The sequence below is a fragment of the Colias croceus genome, chromosome 18 (assembly GCF_905220415.1).
Source record: "Colias croceus chromosome 18, ilColCroc2.1".
Classification (NCBI taxonomy): domain Eukaryota; kingdom Metazoa; phylum Arthropoda; class Insecta; order Lepidoptera; family Pieridae; genus Colias; species Colias croceus.
Genome location: NC_059554.1, coordinates 5,203,879 through 5,219,237, shown reverse-complemented (window position 1 = coordinate 5,219,237; position 15,359 = coordinate 5,203,879). Strand labels below are relative to the sequence as shown.

At 32.8% G+C, this 15,359-nt stretch overlaps 1 protein-coding gene across 1 annotated transcript; it reads left to right on the top strand.

Annotated features, from left to right (window-relative positions):
- The first annotated feature begins 3,738 nt into the window (after positions 1-3,738).
- On the top strand, positions 3,739-14,977 carry LOC123699695 (helicase SKI2W). The gene is made up of 21 exons (XM_045646707.1): positions 3,739-3,883; positions 3,956-4,129; positions 4,376-4,634; positions 5,065-5,232; positions 5,815-6,116; positions 6,384-6,496; positions 6,691-6,922; positions 7,814-7,997; positions 8,811-8,948; positions 9,036-9,150; positions 9,512-9,638; positions 9,880-9,984; positions 10,397-10,553; positions 10,740-10,884; positions 11,153-11,475; positions 11,833-11,961; positions 12,249-12,381; positions 12,716-12,890; positions 13,146-13,589; positions 13,991-14,143; positions 14,717-14,977. The coding sequence occupies exons 1-21, from the start codon at positions 3,845-3,847 to the stop codon at positions 14,861-14,863; spliced, it is 3,762 nt and encodes a 1,253-aa protein (XP_045502663.1). The 5' UTR covers positions 3,739-3,844; the 3' UTR covers positions 14,864-14,977.
- The last annotated feature ends 382 nt before the right edge of the window (positions 14,978-15,359 follow it).

Sequence of the window (15,359 nt, the reverse complement as noted above, 5' to 3'; positions counted from 1 at the left end):
AGCTATATTATTTTTTGATATGCGAGTTTTAATTTAGCATGAGCTTTTCGATATTTTATGTTCGTAAAGTCAGCTTATCACAAAGAGAGCTTATATATCTCGTTGATAACAAATACTTACAAATCTCTTCGAAATATTTTTAAAAAGCCAATGATATAGGTACCAACACAAAATGTAGAGTCTATTTACATAGTTGACAGTTATAGGTATACGTATCTGTATATTGTGCTATTTATTTTACACGGACATATAAATTAAGTAAGACACAAAAAAATACCGAAAAATGAATATTGTCTTTCGAGCGACCAATTCCTAGGTATTGCACAATATCTAATTAACATTTATATTTTATATACCTCAGTCTGTATAATATTATGCACTGTTTTATAATGTTTAGAAATCATCACTATGTGTAACTTGTTTTAAATTCGATTTTTTCGTCTCTAAGCGGAAATATAAAGAAAACATCAAAACAATCAGATTTCATTCCCTATTGAATTTGATTCATCGCTGAGCTTACGAACCACAAAAATAGTGAAAAATACATACTAACTTATGGCCCGTCGCGGTCCCGACTTCGTTCGAAATATTATCTAACTGAAATATGACTTGAAAGTATTTATAATATACATACTTTACACCTATAAACTTTACTTCCTATACCGTACCAAATTAGTCTTAAAACTCCGTTCGCATCTCTATATGATTGAGTGCCATCAAAAGCTCAAAAGTCCAAACTTATCATAGGCATATTTTCATATTATAAATTAATAAGCTCTCAATAAACCTATTGCGTGCTACAGAAAAACCTTTCTGTAGAGCATTGAACACGCTTTTTGCGTGTTGCATTTTCAATTTCAAACATTATTGCTGCATTGCCCCAGGAGAATTTAAATAGAAAAAAAATCCGTAAACATAATATTTCCAAAACTACTATTCACCGTTCATAGCATGCAGATTAGGTACCTACTATACACTTCAATAAACAATCATAAGCATACACAAAAAAACTACATACCTACCTATAGAAGAACATAGAACCTCCTCTTTGAAGAATATAGAGCATAAGCTTGACACTAGAGTAGATTTTTGCTGCTGACTGTACGTGCCTAATGTCCATTGTAATTAGATAATGTGCAGTTAAAGATTTAACGTGGACCATTTTCTTTGTCAGCTTTAAGTAAATAGATCACCTAAATAGATTACAGACCATTAATGTTATACATTTAATAAAAAAAAATCTTTTTGTAACTACCTAACTATACCTATGACGTCAGTTTGTGTTCGTAAAGGAAAACATAAACATGAACGAATTACGAATCTACTTATTTTTTAAGCAACTGGTTTTCCAATTGTACTTATCTAAGTACGCAGAAGTTCCCACGAGAGTGGAAAACTCCTAACATTTCAATTAATGTACCTACTTAATTATAATAATGAACTATATAACTCAAAATAAAATAGGTAAGGTAAGGTGGGGTAAGACTAACATAGTTTGTTGTTAGAAATGAAAGATCGCTTCTTACACTGAAATTTCACATCTTACTGTTAAATGAAAAATAACACTTAATTAAGATTTCTTTACACTTTTATACAAATCTTTTAATTTTCACGCAAGTATACTGGAAGCCGATTTATTAAATGAAATCTATAGACTATGTGAACCACTAAACGGGGTAAGACTAACACTGTTTTTATTCTTTGATTTATAACATACTTTCTTAACTTCTGTCGAAAAAACCGTTACATTACAGTTGTCACTTAGACTACACTGTTTTGTGTTACAGAATAAGGTTTAGTTTTCCACTTATTCCGTTTTTTCTTTATTTGGGGGAAGACTAACATATGACAAAAATTAGGGGTGTAGAACCTTTTTTTCTTTATTTGGGGGAAGACTAACATATGACTAAATTCAGTGTAGAATCAAAAAAAGTCAGAATTTTTAAATATCAGACAGAACATAAGTTGACCTCATTAAAAGATTAGATAATAAAGAAATAAAATCAACGTTTTATTACGTCTTTGAATATATTTAAAAAAATTAATTAAGTACTTAAACTTAAACAAAGAAATTAAAGAATAATTTATAAATAATTTTTAAAAACTTAGAAGTTATTTTCTTCCAATGTAATAAATATTTTTGAGGATTTTTTTTTAATATTGTTTATATGCAGAGAGAGAAATATTAGCAACCATCCAAACGTCAAACCAGTTTGTTACAATAAGTCATCATCATCATCAGCCTGTATCAGTCCACTGCTGGACATAGGCCTAAATAAGTACCTGTACGTACCATAGATAAAAATGTTTACAACATCTGACTTGGGGCAAGACTGCCATATGTTAGTCTAGCCCCAGGTCGAATGATAGTCTTACCCCACCTCGCGATTTAGAGGTTATGTATTTGTTTTGATCAATTTCTTTTTAAATAAATTGGTTTTACGTGGGACCAATATCATTACTTTAAAGCTAGTGTTATTGCAATTATATTCACGTATGTAACGTTCCAAATTCACCACTTTTACCCTCGAAAATTTTATTCTAATCACTACACGCTGACCTCGTGTTTTGCCTCCTCAAATGTCAACTTAGAAATATCTCATGTTCACATTTTTTACGTTAAGTAGCGACATCTGTGTTTTGAGCCGAGAACTTCTTGAGTATTTCCTACTTTACCAGCATAACAAACTAGAGAAAGAAGCTGTGCTTATCGAGATAATACACTGTGATAGTCTTCCCCCTATGATTGTCTTACCCCACCTTACCTCACGGTAGAATTTAATTTATAAATCTATACTATAATATTATAAAGCTGAAGAGTTTGTTTATTTGAACGCGAAATCTTAATATATATAAATCTCGTGTCATAATGTTTGTCCTCAATGGACTCCTAAACCACTTAAACGATTATAATAAAATTCGCACACCATGTGCAGTTCGATCCAACTTGAGAGATAGGATAGTTTAAACATGTAGGTACCACGGGCGAAGCCGGGGCGGACCACTAGTATTATATAAGTATTCAGATAGGTAGAACGCTGGAAACTTATAAGTTTTCAGATTTCTTTCTGAATACGGCCTTAGAGTATATATAGTAGTATATAAAGTAGTTAGTATAGGCTTATACGTTTGATCTTAGGAGGGCCGTTTAATGATTTTTATTAATTTGTTAACTGATGGACGCAGAAAATACAGATATGATTTAAAAAAAAACCTTGTAGAGTGACTTGCGAGCAAAATTTATCGCTATCATTAAAATTTTATGACGAATAACTAAATTAATAATAAATAATTGTATGGGACCAGTCTTAGGGACCAGTAGACCGTTATGTATTTTTAACCGACTTCAAAAAAAGGAGGAGGTTATCAATTCGGCCGGTATGTTTTTTTTTATGTATGTACACCGATTACTCCGAGGTTTCTGAACCGATTTACTTGATTCTTTTTTTGTTCGACGCGGGATAGTGGCGAATTTTATTCGGATAAGCCCAGTAGTTTTTATTTTATGAGCATTTTTGTCTGTATTTGTAAATGTTGCAAGTGCAAGTTTGAAGTCGGTTGTTTTTAACGCAGTTATCACTTGTAAATAATTGTGTTTTAAATAAAAATTGTACCTACCTATAACGAAACGTTTTTAAAATGGCAATCTTGAATACAATCGGCATGTCATATTGACAGATTAAACTGTCATGAACAGCTGTGAAAAATTGCATGTATCGAGACGACAGACGAGTGCGGTTTAGTTTTGAAAAGCAAATATTTTGTACTATTCTTATGTGAAGGTTAAGACAATTAGTATGAATCAATATAACTAAAAATAAATATTAAACGCTCACCGATAACAATGCCAGTAGATACAGAAGAGGAGTATTCCTTTATAAAGGTAATTATTATACCAATCTTTTATTTTACAAAAGATAAACAAAGTGTACCTACTTATTTATTAAAATTGCAGCCACCGCCTATTTTTGACGATTTAAATGAACGGGTGAAGGAATATTTACTAAAACCGGAAAGATTATCCATTCACCAATGGGAGAGATCCCAAAACCACTGGCACAGAACACCAGACATTGATTCTCTTTTTAAAATAGACGAAGATGATATCGGTCTCGATACAACTCTAGAGGTATGTATGAAAACCGATAAATCTTTATAAAAGCATGACCCAGATATTATATCCTATTAATTATAACAATTTATTACTGCTGCTACCTATCAAAATAATATATCACCTATTACAATATCAATTGGCAATTTTACACCGCAAAATAAAAGTACGAAATGTATGATACATTGTTTAAGTCCTCCTTGTGTAATATTAGAATTTATAAAATAGTAGTTAATGTTTATAGTATCTTTTTCAAAATTTTAGGTAGTCCGAGATCCAATCACAGGTGAAATCATAGGTGTAGAAGAAGTAAGTATACCAGTAGAGGATGATGAAGTCAGTTTATCCATGTCCCGAACCCCACTGCCTCCAAACATGGCTACAAGGGGAACCATCACACAGAACCCGTTCTTGCCAGCTGGCTTTGAAGAGGAATTGGAAAAAATGCTGGAGGAAGCTGCAAAAACTGGAGAAGTTATTGTGAATTTAGAAAGTGAGGAGCCTGGAAAATTTTTGGGTGAAGGTAAAGATCTTAGCATCAACATTTAACAAAAAAATATATTAATAGCTCAAGAAATTATATTCAAAAATCTCCTACCTAAATAAGTACACAAATTAATTTTAAAATTACATAAATAAAAAATAGACGTGTGGCACTCGGGGACTGCCACGGTAAAGCTATTGCATGCTATGCCTTCAAGCTACACCTCTGCCCGTCGGAGTGGGGAGCGTGAGGTTTTTTCGTTACGGAATTTCTCGATTCGGTCCCCGCGCTCAAGGCCCGCGATAGAAGCTATGCAATAGCTTAAAAATTCAATTTTCATATGGTTATCATTATTAAAAACATGAAAAGCAGTAAAAGAAAGTTCTCCTACTACATACCTACTATATTTTTAAATGCTTTTATTAGGTGGCGCAGTAACAAAACTGTTTATTATCAAAAATTTTTTTAGATATTTTAACACAACCACCTGGATGTCAAGAGAATGTTGTATTTGCCAATGATGGTGTGACACTACTGGATTCAACAAATGAGAACAACCAAAGTATGGAAAAACAAGAAGATATCCAAATTGATATCAATTTGGAGGAAGTGGTCGACAACAACACACATTTAGTTGGTATGAAATAAAAAGCATCTGCAAAATGAAAATTTTAATTACCTTATATGCATTTGCAATTACTCTTATGCATCTATAAATACATTTTTAAGAAATTAACTGTGATAACAAAACATAAGTAATTTAGAATTTATATTTTTTTGGTTTTTATGGCATTCAAATGCTTTATAAATATAAATTTATAAAGAATAGAAAAAATTCGATCACGAGGCGGGACTCGAACCCGCATCCTTCGCGCCATTCCGGGGCGAAGGATGCGGGTTCGAGTCCCGCCTCGTGATCGATTTTTTTCTATTCTTTATAAATTTATATAAGTAATTTAGTCCAAAATCATTTGAATATTATAGTAAAATAAACCCAATTCTTGAAATACTTAGGCATGATTTTTCAATCCTTGGTTAAAACTTATCCGTCCATTAAATATTACACGATGATATTAAAATGTCACCATTAAACTGTCAAATCCAGGCAATTATAATACATTTTTGAAATGTTAGTTTAATACGTTATCCGAAGAATAAGTTTTAACACCAATTGAAAAATCAGCCCTTAAAAATATTAATTTATTTTTTACATATTCAGGTCTATGGCAAGATGACGACGAAATACAACAAGAAAAACCAAAACCGATTAAAAAAATTGAACTTGACATTGAATCTGATGTAGCAAATGACAATTTCCTTGAGAGCACCATTATAAAGCCACCAGTAGAGTTACCAGAAATACCAGTACTGAATATAACAAACCCAACAGCTAGGACTGGAGTCACATCCACAGAATGGGCAGAAATGATTGACGTGTCCCAGCCTGTGCCTGAGTTTAAGGAGAGAATTAAGGATTTGGCACACGCTTATCCATTTGAATTGGATAACTTTCAGAAACAGGTTTGTATTGTGTCGAAAAATTTAGAGAGACTAGACCCTGACAGACTAACTTATTCTGGTATGAAAAATAATGTGTAATGAAGGAAGAATTTTTACTAGCTATTGTACAAAATAAATCACAATTGAACTCTAAAATGTCTAAAACCCTGACTTTGATTGACTGACCAATTCTGATATTATTGGGTAATCAATGTGTAACAAATGAAGATTTTATTAGTTATTGTATGCCTAAATTGACTACGGTTATTTTATATAAATTACTTTCAGGCTATACTTAAGTTGGAAGAAGGACATCACGTGTTTGTAGCAGCTCATACATCTGCTGGAAAAACTGTAGTTGCAGAGTATGCTATTGCCATGTCTAGGAGAAATTGCACAAGGTACTCCCTCAAATAAATAATGTAATTTGGAATAAATTATTTTTTTCCGATTTATTTACATCTGCTCAACTAAAGCATCTTTTTTTCCGAATATAGCTATTAGAAGCTTTAGATTGCTCTTACTTACTTCTTTTAAAAACTGTAATAAGGCGTATTTATATTAATTTGTAAAATATAACTATGATTGTTAACAGAGCGATCTACACATCACCCATAAAAGCACTATCAAACCAGAAATACAATGATTTCAACAAAACATTCGGAGAAGTTGGTCTCTTAACCGGCGATCTACAAATTAACTCGACAGCTTCCTGTCTTGTGATGACGACTGAGATTCTAAGATCGATGCTGTATTGTGGATCTGATGTAACAAGAGATCTGGAATTCGTTATCTTTGACGAGGTTCACTATATCAATAATGCAGAGGTAACTATTTACTAAAATATAGATGAAAATGAGTTTTTTTTTTGACTTGACAACGTCTTATAAATTGGTTTGCCGGGTGACACTTCAAGAAACTGCGTTACGCTCCGCTCACGTTATGCGCTCACAATGAGAGCGAGTGAGAGGCACGAGTCCCTTCCACTCGGGCATGGTTAGCCCGCCTAAGAGCGAGAGAGACAGACATAAAAAGTCGTTGTCACGTAAAACTTTCGCCCGTATACCGACTTTACAGGCAACCAATTTTTTTTTTTTTTAATCTGTAGTCTCAAAATTTTTTAATAACTTTTATCGCCTCGATACGGCTAAAGAAGCGAATTCATTTGTGATCTCGTCTCCACATTTTTAAATTTCGCATTTATCGCCTGGACCTGGCTAAAGAAGGCGGTCGAATGTGTACTTGTGATCGATTCTTTTTTTGTTCTATTCTTATGTCTAATAATTTTTTATAACTTTTTTTGAATGAACAGTAAATTATAGAAGGTAATATACTCTCATCTTATAAGTTAAAGGTAAACCATTTTCAAATCATCTATATATTCTATACATATAATAAATCTGTAGAAGGGTCAATTCTGTACATTGAAAATATTGAAAAAATAAATAGCAGGGGGTGTTACTGGATTGATACCAAACATATTTGGGATATGTGATTAAAAAAATTTTTGTCTGTCTGTATGTTCAGGCATCACGTGAAAACTAACGATTCGATATCGATGAAACTTGGTATAATTGTACTTTATTATCCTGGGCATAAAATAGGATACTTTTTATCCCGGAAAAATACGTAGAAAAAAAAAATCTTAACTTTTCTTAATTTTTCCGCGCGGACGGAGTCGCGGGCGGAAGCTAGAAAATAATATGTTTCTCTTTCAGCGTGGTTATGTATGGGAAGAAGTATTAATTCTGCTACCAGCTCACGTCAGTATAGTGATGTTAAGTGCGACTGTACCGAATACGCTGCAGTTTGCGGATTGGGTAGGTCGGACGAAGAAACGGAAAGTGTTTGTCGTGTCCACTCCTAAACGACCCGTACCTTTGTGCCATTATTTGTATACAGGTAATTTGAATAGAGTATTTCTTTTGTTTAATAAATAATCATTTATTACTCCCCATAGGGAAATAGGTTGATGGCGTTGTATGAAATTTGCAGGATTTTAAAATTTCAAGGTCGCGTCATGGCAATACCGTCACGTCATGGATTAAGGCGACTATTTTGGTATCTTAATTCTTTGAATTTTGCCAAAGAAGTTTCACTTCTGACAGGTCTGCTCGGCACACAAGCCTTTTGAGTTTTTAAAAATACGTATCAGATAAATATTGTCACACACATCTCATACCACCAAATAATTTGACTGAAATACTTGTCTACTTCTCTATCAATCTATTAGCACACCCCGGACACTCCATACAAAATTATCGTTTTGACAGTCACACTGTAGAGACTGCAAATGTGTGTGTTAACGCTTTATGGTTGGCACATTTTTGACTAGCGTAAAAAAAAATTCGCGTTTTTCTGACGAAATACATCCGTAAACAGCACAATATCTAACCATTTTCTACGAAAAACGATAATCACAAATCCAAATAATAAAATTACTTTAAGTCAATTTGATTAATGTTGTCAATCTTCGTTGCGTATCGTCCCTGTAGAAAAATATGGACCATTTTATGTCTGATCGTGCGGGGTGAGGTAAGTGTTTAATTTTGGCGGGAGGCGGAGAGTGTCCGTTCTGTAGCGTTTAGCTACTATTATGTATTCTGTGCTATTAGGTTATAGAATTATGAGATTATAGACCTATTAGATATTAGAGTCGATAAGTTTTTCGTTTTTATTGTAATGTTTATTTATTTTCTAAATAATATTTTTCAGGCTCGGGTGGAAAGTCCAAACATGAACGCTTCTTAGTTGTGGATCAAGAGGGAAAATTCCAACTTAGGGGTTATAATGAAGCCGTTGCCGCTAAAAAAGCCCGGGAAAACGAGTATAAGAAAAGTTTTGGACCAAAAGGTAATCATTAAAACTAACTGTATATTTTATAAATTCAATCCGAATATGTATTTAATATTAAATTTCAAATATTGTTAATAATTTTAGGTGGCAAACAATTCGGAAATCCAAAGGCAGAGCAAACAATGTGGGTTGCTCTAATTGACCATTTGCGTTCAAATGACAAATTGCCCGTAGTGGCTTTCACATTGTCTCGAAATAGGTAAGAATTATTAAAGTTTATTAACATGATTTTAAATAAATAATATATTATTTTATTGGAATACATAAGATTTACGTTAGGTCTTGTACACTTGTCGCGGAAGAATTCTAATCAATACCCGCGGCCCCATCATTAAAGCGGCTCGATGATACACAGTGGGGTTTTAGTCGGTAAGAATCCGACATAACCCACGGCTCCTCTCCCCGGGGGCCGTGGGTATCTTTGGAAGATTTCCCCACTATAAAAAAAAAATGGTCTTGTACACTTAAATATCGCATGATTTCGGATTTCCATAAAATACTTCGTTATTTGTAATATTAGCATATTTGAAATTTTCTTAATTATCATTTAAAAACTACAGATGCGATCACAATGCGGAAAATTTGATGTCAGTTGATCTCACCACCGCTAAAGAAAAGGGACACATCCGATCGTTCTTCCAAAGATGTCTTCAGAGGCTCAAGGAACCTGACCGAAAGTTACCACAGGTATTTATTACACAAAATTGCTAATTTTCCTGAATATACTTTTTTTTGTAATATTCATTAAAATGTTAAGGTTTAGTTCTATAAAGTCTATATTTAGAGATAACCAATAACATGTCATACAAAATCCACTAATTGTTTTTTAAAAATCAATTTATTTTCCATGCTATTCATGTATTTTCATAGTGTCAATATGTAATTTAATTTGGGCAAATAAAAAACTATCAGTGCATATTTTTCCCAGGTTATAAGACTACAAAGAGTTCTGGAAAATGGTATTGGTGTCCATCACAGTGGTATATTGCCTCTTCTAAAAGAAATTGTTGAAATGTTGTTCCAGTCTGGTTATGTGAGTATGTTTCATCAATTATTGATATCCGTGCAAAAGCCTTTTCTGTTTTCTTTTCGGTCCTACTTTATAGACTTTAGTCTGAGTTCTGTCTATTTTATGTTTGTGACATAAAGTAATAAATCTATATAGACTATCGATCTATTATTAAGCTGAACACATAGCTTGTTTTTTTGAACGCGCTTCTGTTTCGAATTTAATTTTTACAAGCTCTTAATACACAACATGCTCCGCTTCTGTTGGTCTTAGCGAGATGATATAATATAGCCTATAGCCTTCCTAGATGAATGGGCTATCTAACACCAAAAGAATTTTTCAAATCGGACCAGTAGTTATCGAGATAATCGCGTTCAAACAAACACACAGCTTTATAATATAAGTATAGATAAAAGTCATAATTAAATTAATTTAGGTAAAAATCCTATTCGCAACGGAAACATTCGCGATGGGAGTGAACATGCCAGCTAGGACTGTAATATTCGACGACATCACAAAGTTTGATGGACTTCAGTCGCGCAGTTTGGTGCCTGCTGAGTACATACAAATGGCAGGCAGAGCTGGCAGGAGAGGTAATGGATAATAAATAATTATACTTGCTGTATTTTTATAAAAAAAAGGTTCTAATAAACGATTCTACACTATCTTCTCATCTTCTATTATAAATGAAGTATGTTTTTTTCATGAGTTGCCTCACACTCCATGAGTTAGCTACAAGTAATACAAAGATTAAAATATTTACAAAAATATATTTCCAGGGTTGGACGATACTGGTACAGTGATAATTCTGTGTAAAGATGGCGTCCCAGACCAAATGACACTCAAAGAAATGATGTTGGGAACTCCACAGAAGTTGTCTTCTCAATTCAGGCTCACTTATGCTATGATTTTGAGTTTATTACGGTAAATCATATTTATTTTTCATACGACAATCTTCCTTGCTTCTATATACATATCTCAGAATTCATTGTACACTTAGTGTTGTTTTGATTATACAATCCGTATAAGTAATAATGCTGCATTTGTTCATTGAAAAATTCAATTTTTATCTTTCGAAATCAAATAAAGGTACAATTCTTCTACTTATTAAACTATTGAAAAAATGTAATAAAAGCACAAATGTAAAAAAAAATGTAATAATAACACACTAACATTAAATTATACTTTTCAGAGTAGCCACAGTATCCGTAGAGGGTATGATGCAGCGTTCCTTCCGAGAACTGCACCAAGTTCTCCAACAGGATAACAATAAGAAATTACTGCAAATAGCTGAAAAGGAATACTCAGAGAAATGCGGGACGCCTCTAGCATCCCATCTTGCCCCATTGGCCACTTTCTACGATACAGCAGTGGGATATATTGATGTTCTTAATGAAATGATGCCACTTTTGTTAAGCCAGCCCAAAGTGTCTAAGGAATTTGTGGCAGGCAGGATATTGCTGTTGTCAGCGGGGCCTTATATTAACCAGTTGGGCATATATTTGAATAGTAGTGGTAAGTTATATAAGCATAAGACTTGTATGGCAAAGGCTAAAATTTATGAAGACTTGTGCAGATTAATCAGACAAATGGGAAATGAGTGAGAAATTTCGATTCGAACAAGCTAAACAAATCAAAAATTCGAATGTTGGCGCGGTTTCGAATCCCGCCTCGCTAAAACCAAACATTGTTAAATATTAGTCACCATATGAGATCTCTTGTCATTTTTCTAATTATTATTAATTTTTCTATAGCATACATATATTATTTTTTTTAACTTTTTACAACAAAAATATTTAGGTTCGTAATAAATTAAGCGATGAATTTTGTTTTTGAACTACTTCAATATTTTTTATTATTTCATCTTTTTAGGTCCTCGTCAAACTCCATACAAAGTTTTAGTCCTTAACACAGTAGAACAAGACACAAATAGGTATAACTTTGATCTCGATGACGCGTGGTACCGAATGCTGAGCTTTTCAGCTATGTATGATCATATTGGTGAGTTAAATAAATCATACAATTCTATATGCTTATTTTATGTTGTGAGATTTATTTCACCGCTTTTTAGTACGGCATTAAACTTTCTAAACTATTGTCGGACGTACGTTCAGCTTATGCGTATATGCATACGCATAAGTTGCGTATCGCCACTATAAAATAGCAATTTATTTATTTATTTATCAATTTAATATACCACACCAATAAAATTATTTACAATCATAAAAAATGGATTAACACGTCAATGTTATTTTATTAAATTAATTTGAAAAATTCACTGTATTTAGGCACTGAGGAAAGCACTTTAGAGCACACTATATTAACAATAGCGGCAAAGAACATCATTGCGGTCACCAAGACGAGTTTGAAGATTGATGCAAGTATTATTATACAAGATTGGGAAAAACGGCAAATGCCAAGGTAATTCAGGTTTTAGAATATCTGTTAATAATGGATATTACACTACAGTTTCTGACTACACACCACAATACAAAAGAAATTCACATAAACATTTGTATAAAATTAAAATCAATTTTTATTCAAAAGTGTTTTGATAATATTTTGTTAGTTTTACAACTACCCTGCAGTTGGCATCATTTTTTTCTTCAATATTACCTAATCTGCGATAGCGCGCTCACAATAACCAATGTGCCATTTTTTGTTATTCCGCTTAAACTTCCTTTAATGTATACAGGTTTAGACTTAAAAATTAAAATATAATAATGCTCATGAAAATAAACAATACAAATTCCAGGTTCAAAGACGCGCCCGTAGGCACGAGTTGCGCGAACGCAGTACAAGAGTTGTCTCGTTTGAGCCACGCGGTACGGACTGGCGCTAGTGCGCTGGAAAGCATCAGCCTTACGCAATCACTTAATATTTCTACAGGAGAGTTACTGCACTCGCTCGATAAAATGAATAAATTGAAGGTAAATCTTAATGTTGAGACGAACTGATTATTTAATTAAATCAGTTCAATTTAAGTTGCTTAAATCCTTATTTGTTAATAAATCAATAAATGCAATGCTAGGTTTTTTTGTATATTATTTACTCCCATTTTAACGGCCATACTTAATAGTAATAAATACGCTTTGAAGCTAATCAAGTAAAAGTTTTTTTCAAATCTAAATATAAGCATTAAAAATACGTTATATTCATTATTCATATCTGATTTCTCATTCTAGGCTGAACTAGATACGCAAAAGAAAAGCACAGGCATCGCGAATTTCAAAAACGAGTTCGCAATCGTATACGAAAGGAAACAGGCTGAGAGAAAACGGGATAAATACAAACGCCTATTGTCCTTTGAATCTCTAGCACTCTACCCAGACTATCAAGGACGACTCCTTGTTTTACGAGAACTAAATTATATAGATGAACATGACAGTGTAATACTAAAAGGCAGAGTGGCATGTTGTATGGGGACTAATGAACTTATCATATCGGAATTGGTCTTCAGAAATGTGTTTACGGATAAGAATCCAGCGGAAATCGCTGCGTTGTTAAGTTGTTTCGTTTTTCAAGCGAAGACGCATGTGGATCAAGTGCTTACTGACAAATTGACGGAGGGTGTTAAAGCGATTGAAGTGATTGAAGAGGAGTTGTGCTCTATTGAAGCTAAACATGGGGTGAGTTTTTTTTTAATAACTGTCGCTTCGAATATTGATTAATAATTTTACTTTGCAGATAGATTAAAGTATTTTTACGTGTATGTGAATTGTCAAAATTACTACTTACATATTATTATATGTATTTGTAATTGGTTTTTTTAAAAAATATTATGTAGGTGTGTAAGATTACCAACAAACAAATCTTGTTCAGTTGATTATTGAGGGTAAAAACATTTTAACCAATAAAGGTCAATATGAACCTAAAGACAATATTATTATATTGATGTAACAGAATTGCAATGTTAAAAGAAAGCATCAAGAATACATCCATTACTTTCTGCAGAACTCCAATCATTATGAATCAATCATCATTTATTATGAAGAAATTTAAAAATATAAATTTGCCACTTTCTTCTCAGGTATCCCAATTTGAGGGTCAGCAAGAGCGATTGAACTTTGGCCTTGTGCGTGTTGTATACGAATGGGCGTTGGAAAAGCCTTTTGCAGAAATCATGGATCTCACTGATGTACAAGAGGGAATTATTGTTAGGTGTATTCAGCAGTTGCATGAGGTAATTGATATAAAATTATATTTAAAAAAAAAGTTCATGAGATAATTTTGTAAATACATTTCTTGACAATTTTATCTTCAGAATTCACGTCGATTTTGCTGACTGTACGAATGCCTAAAAGACATACAGTATAACATATTATTTCTAAGCTAAATAAATAAAAATAATAATATAAAATTATTCTTATATTTTCTGTCCTTAGATATTAAAGATAATTTAGTCGCATGTATTCAAGCTTAAACAAACAAGTGATAACTGCGTTAAAAACAACCGACTTCAAACTTGCACTTGCAACATTTACAAATACAGACAAAAATGCTCATAAAATAAAAACTACTGGGCCTATCCGAATAAAATTTTTATGGGACCAATTCGACACCATCCCGCATCGAACAAAAAAAGAATCACGTAACTCGGAGTAATCGGTGTACATACATAAAAAAAAACAAACATACAGGCCGAATTGATAACCTCCTCCTTTTTTGAAGTCGGTTAAAAATGGAGTTTATCTATTATCTTTTTTTACTGTTTATTAAATTAAATTGTGTAAATTCCTATTTTAACTCTTTTCAGCTTCTGGTTGATGTAAAAGATGCAGCAGTGGCTATCGGTGATCCGAAACTACAGGCGAAGATGATGGAAGCGTCAACGGCCATCAAAAGAGATATCGTGTTTGCCGCCAGTTTGTACACAACACAGCGAGAAACTGTCATTTCATAAAAATAAAAAAAAAAGTGTGTATGTACTTATGTACACGCGTTAGAAGTTATACTTCTTTGGCGTATGGAAATACTAGAATATACAACTTGAACATAGTTATCAATTTTCATACCACATAGAACTAACTTCATGCTGTTAAATTTAGGTGTCGGTGTGCGCGCGCATCGTAAAAATTCACTCTCAGCATTTTTCTCCATCGCGTCACAAGAAGTATAACTTCAATAATAATAATAAAACTGAATCACATTTACAAATCATGCTTATTGATGAAGTTGACTGGTTTTATACTTATCAAATGTAATAAATATTTAAAATTAATCAGTGCTTAATTATTTCATTGTGTCGATGGGAGAAGTAATTGAAAATTTCAAATTGTTGTTTTATATAATAGAAGAAAATATGTTGTTGGGATTGGTGTCGTGAAACTGCATACAAAAGTTGATGTACTAATTATTATCATTATCCCTATATAATATATGAATGTACATTGTACCTA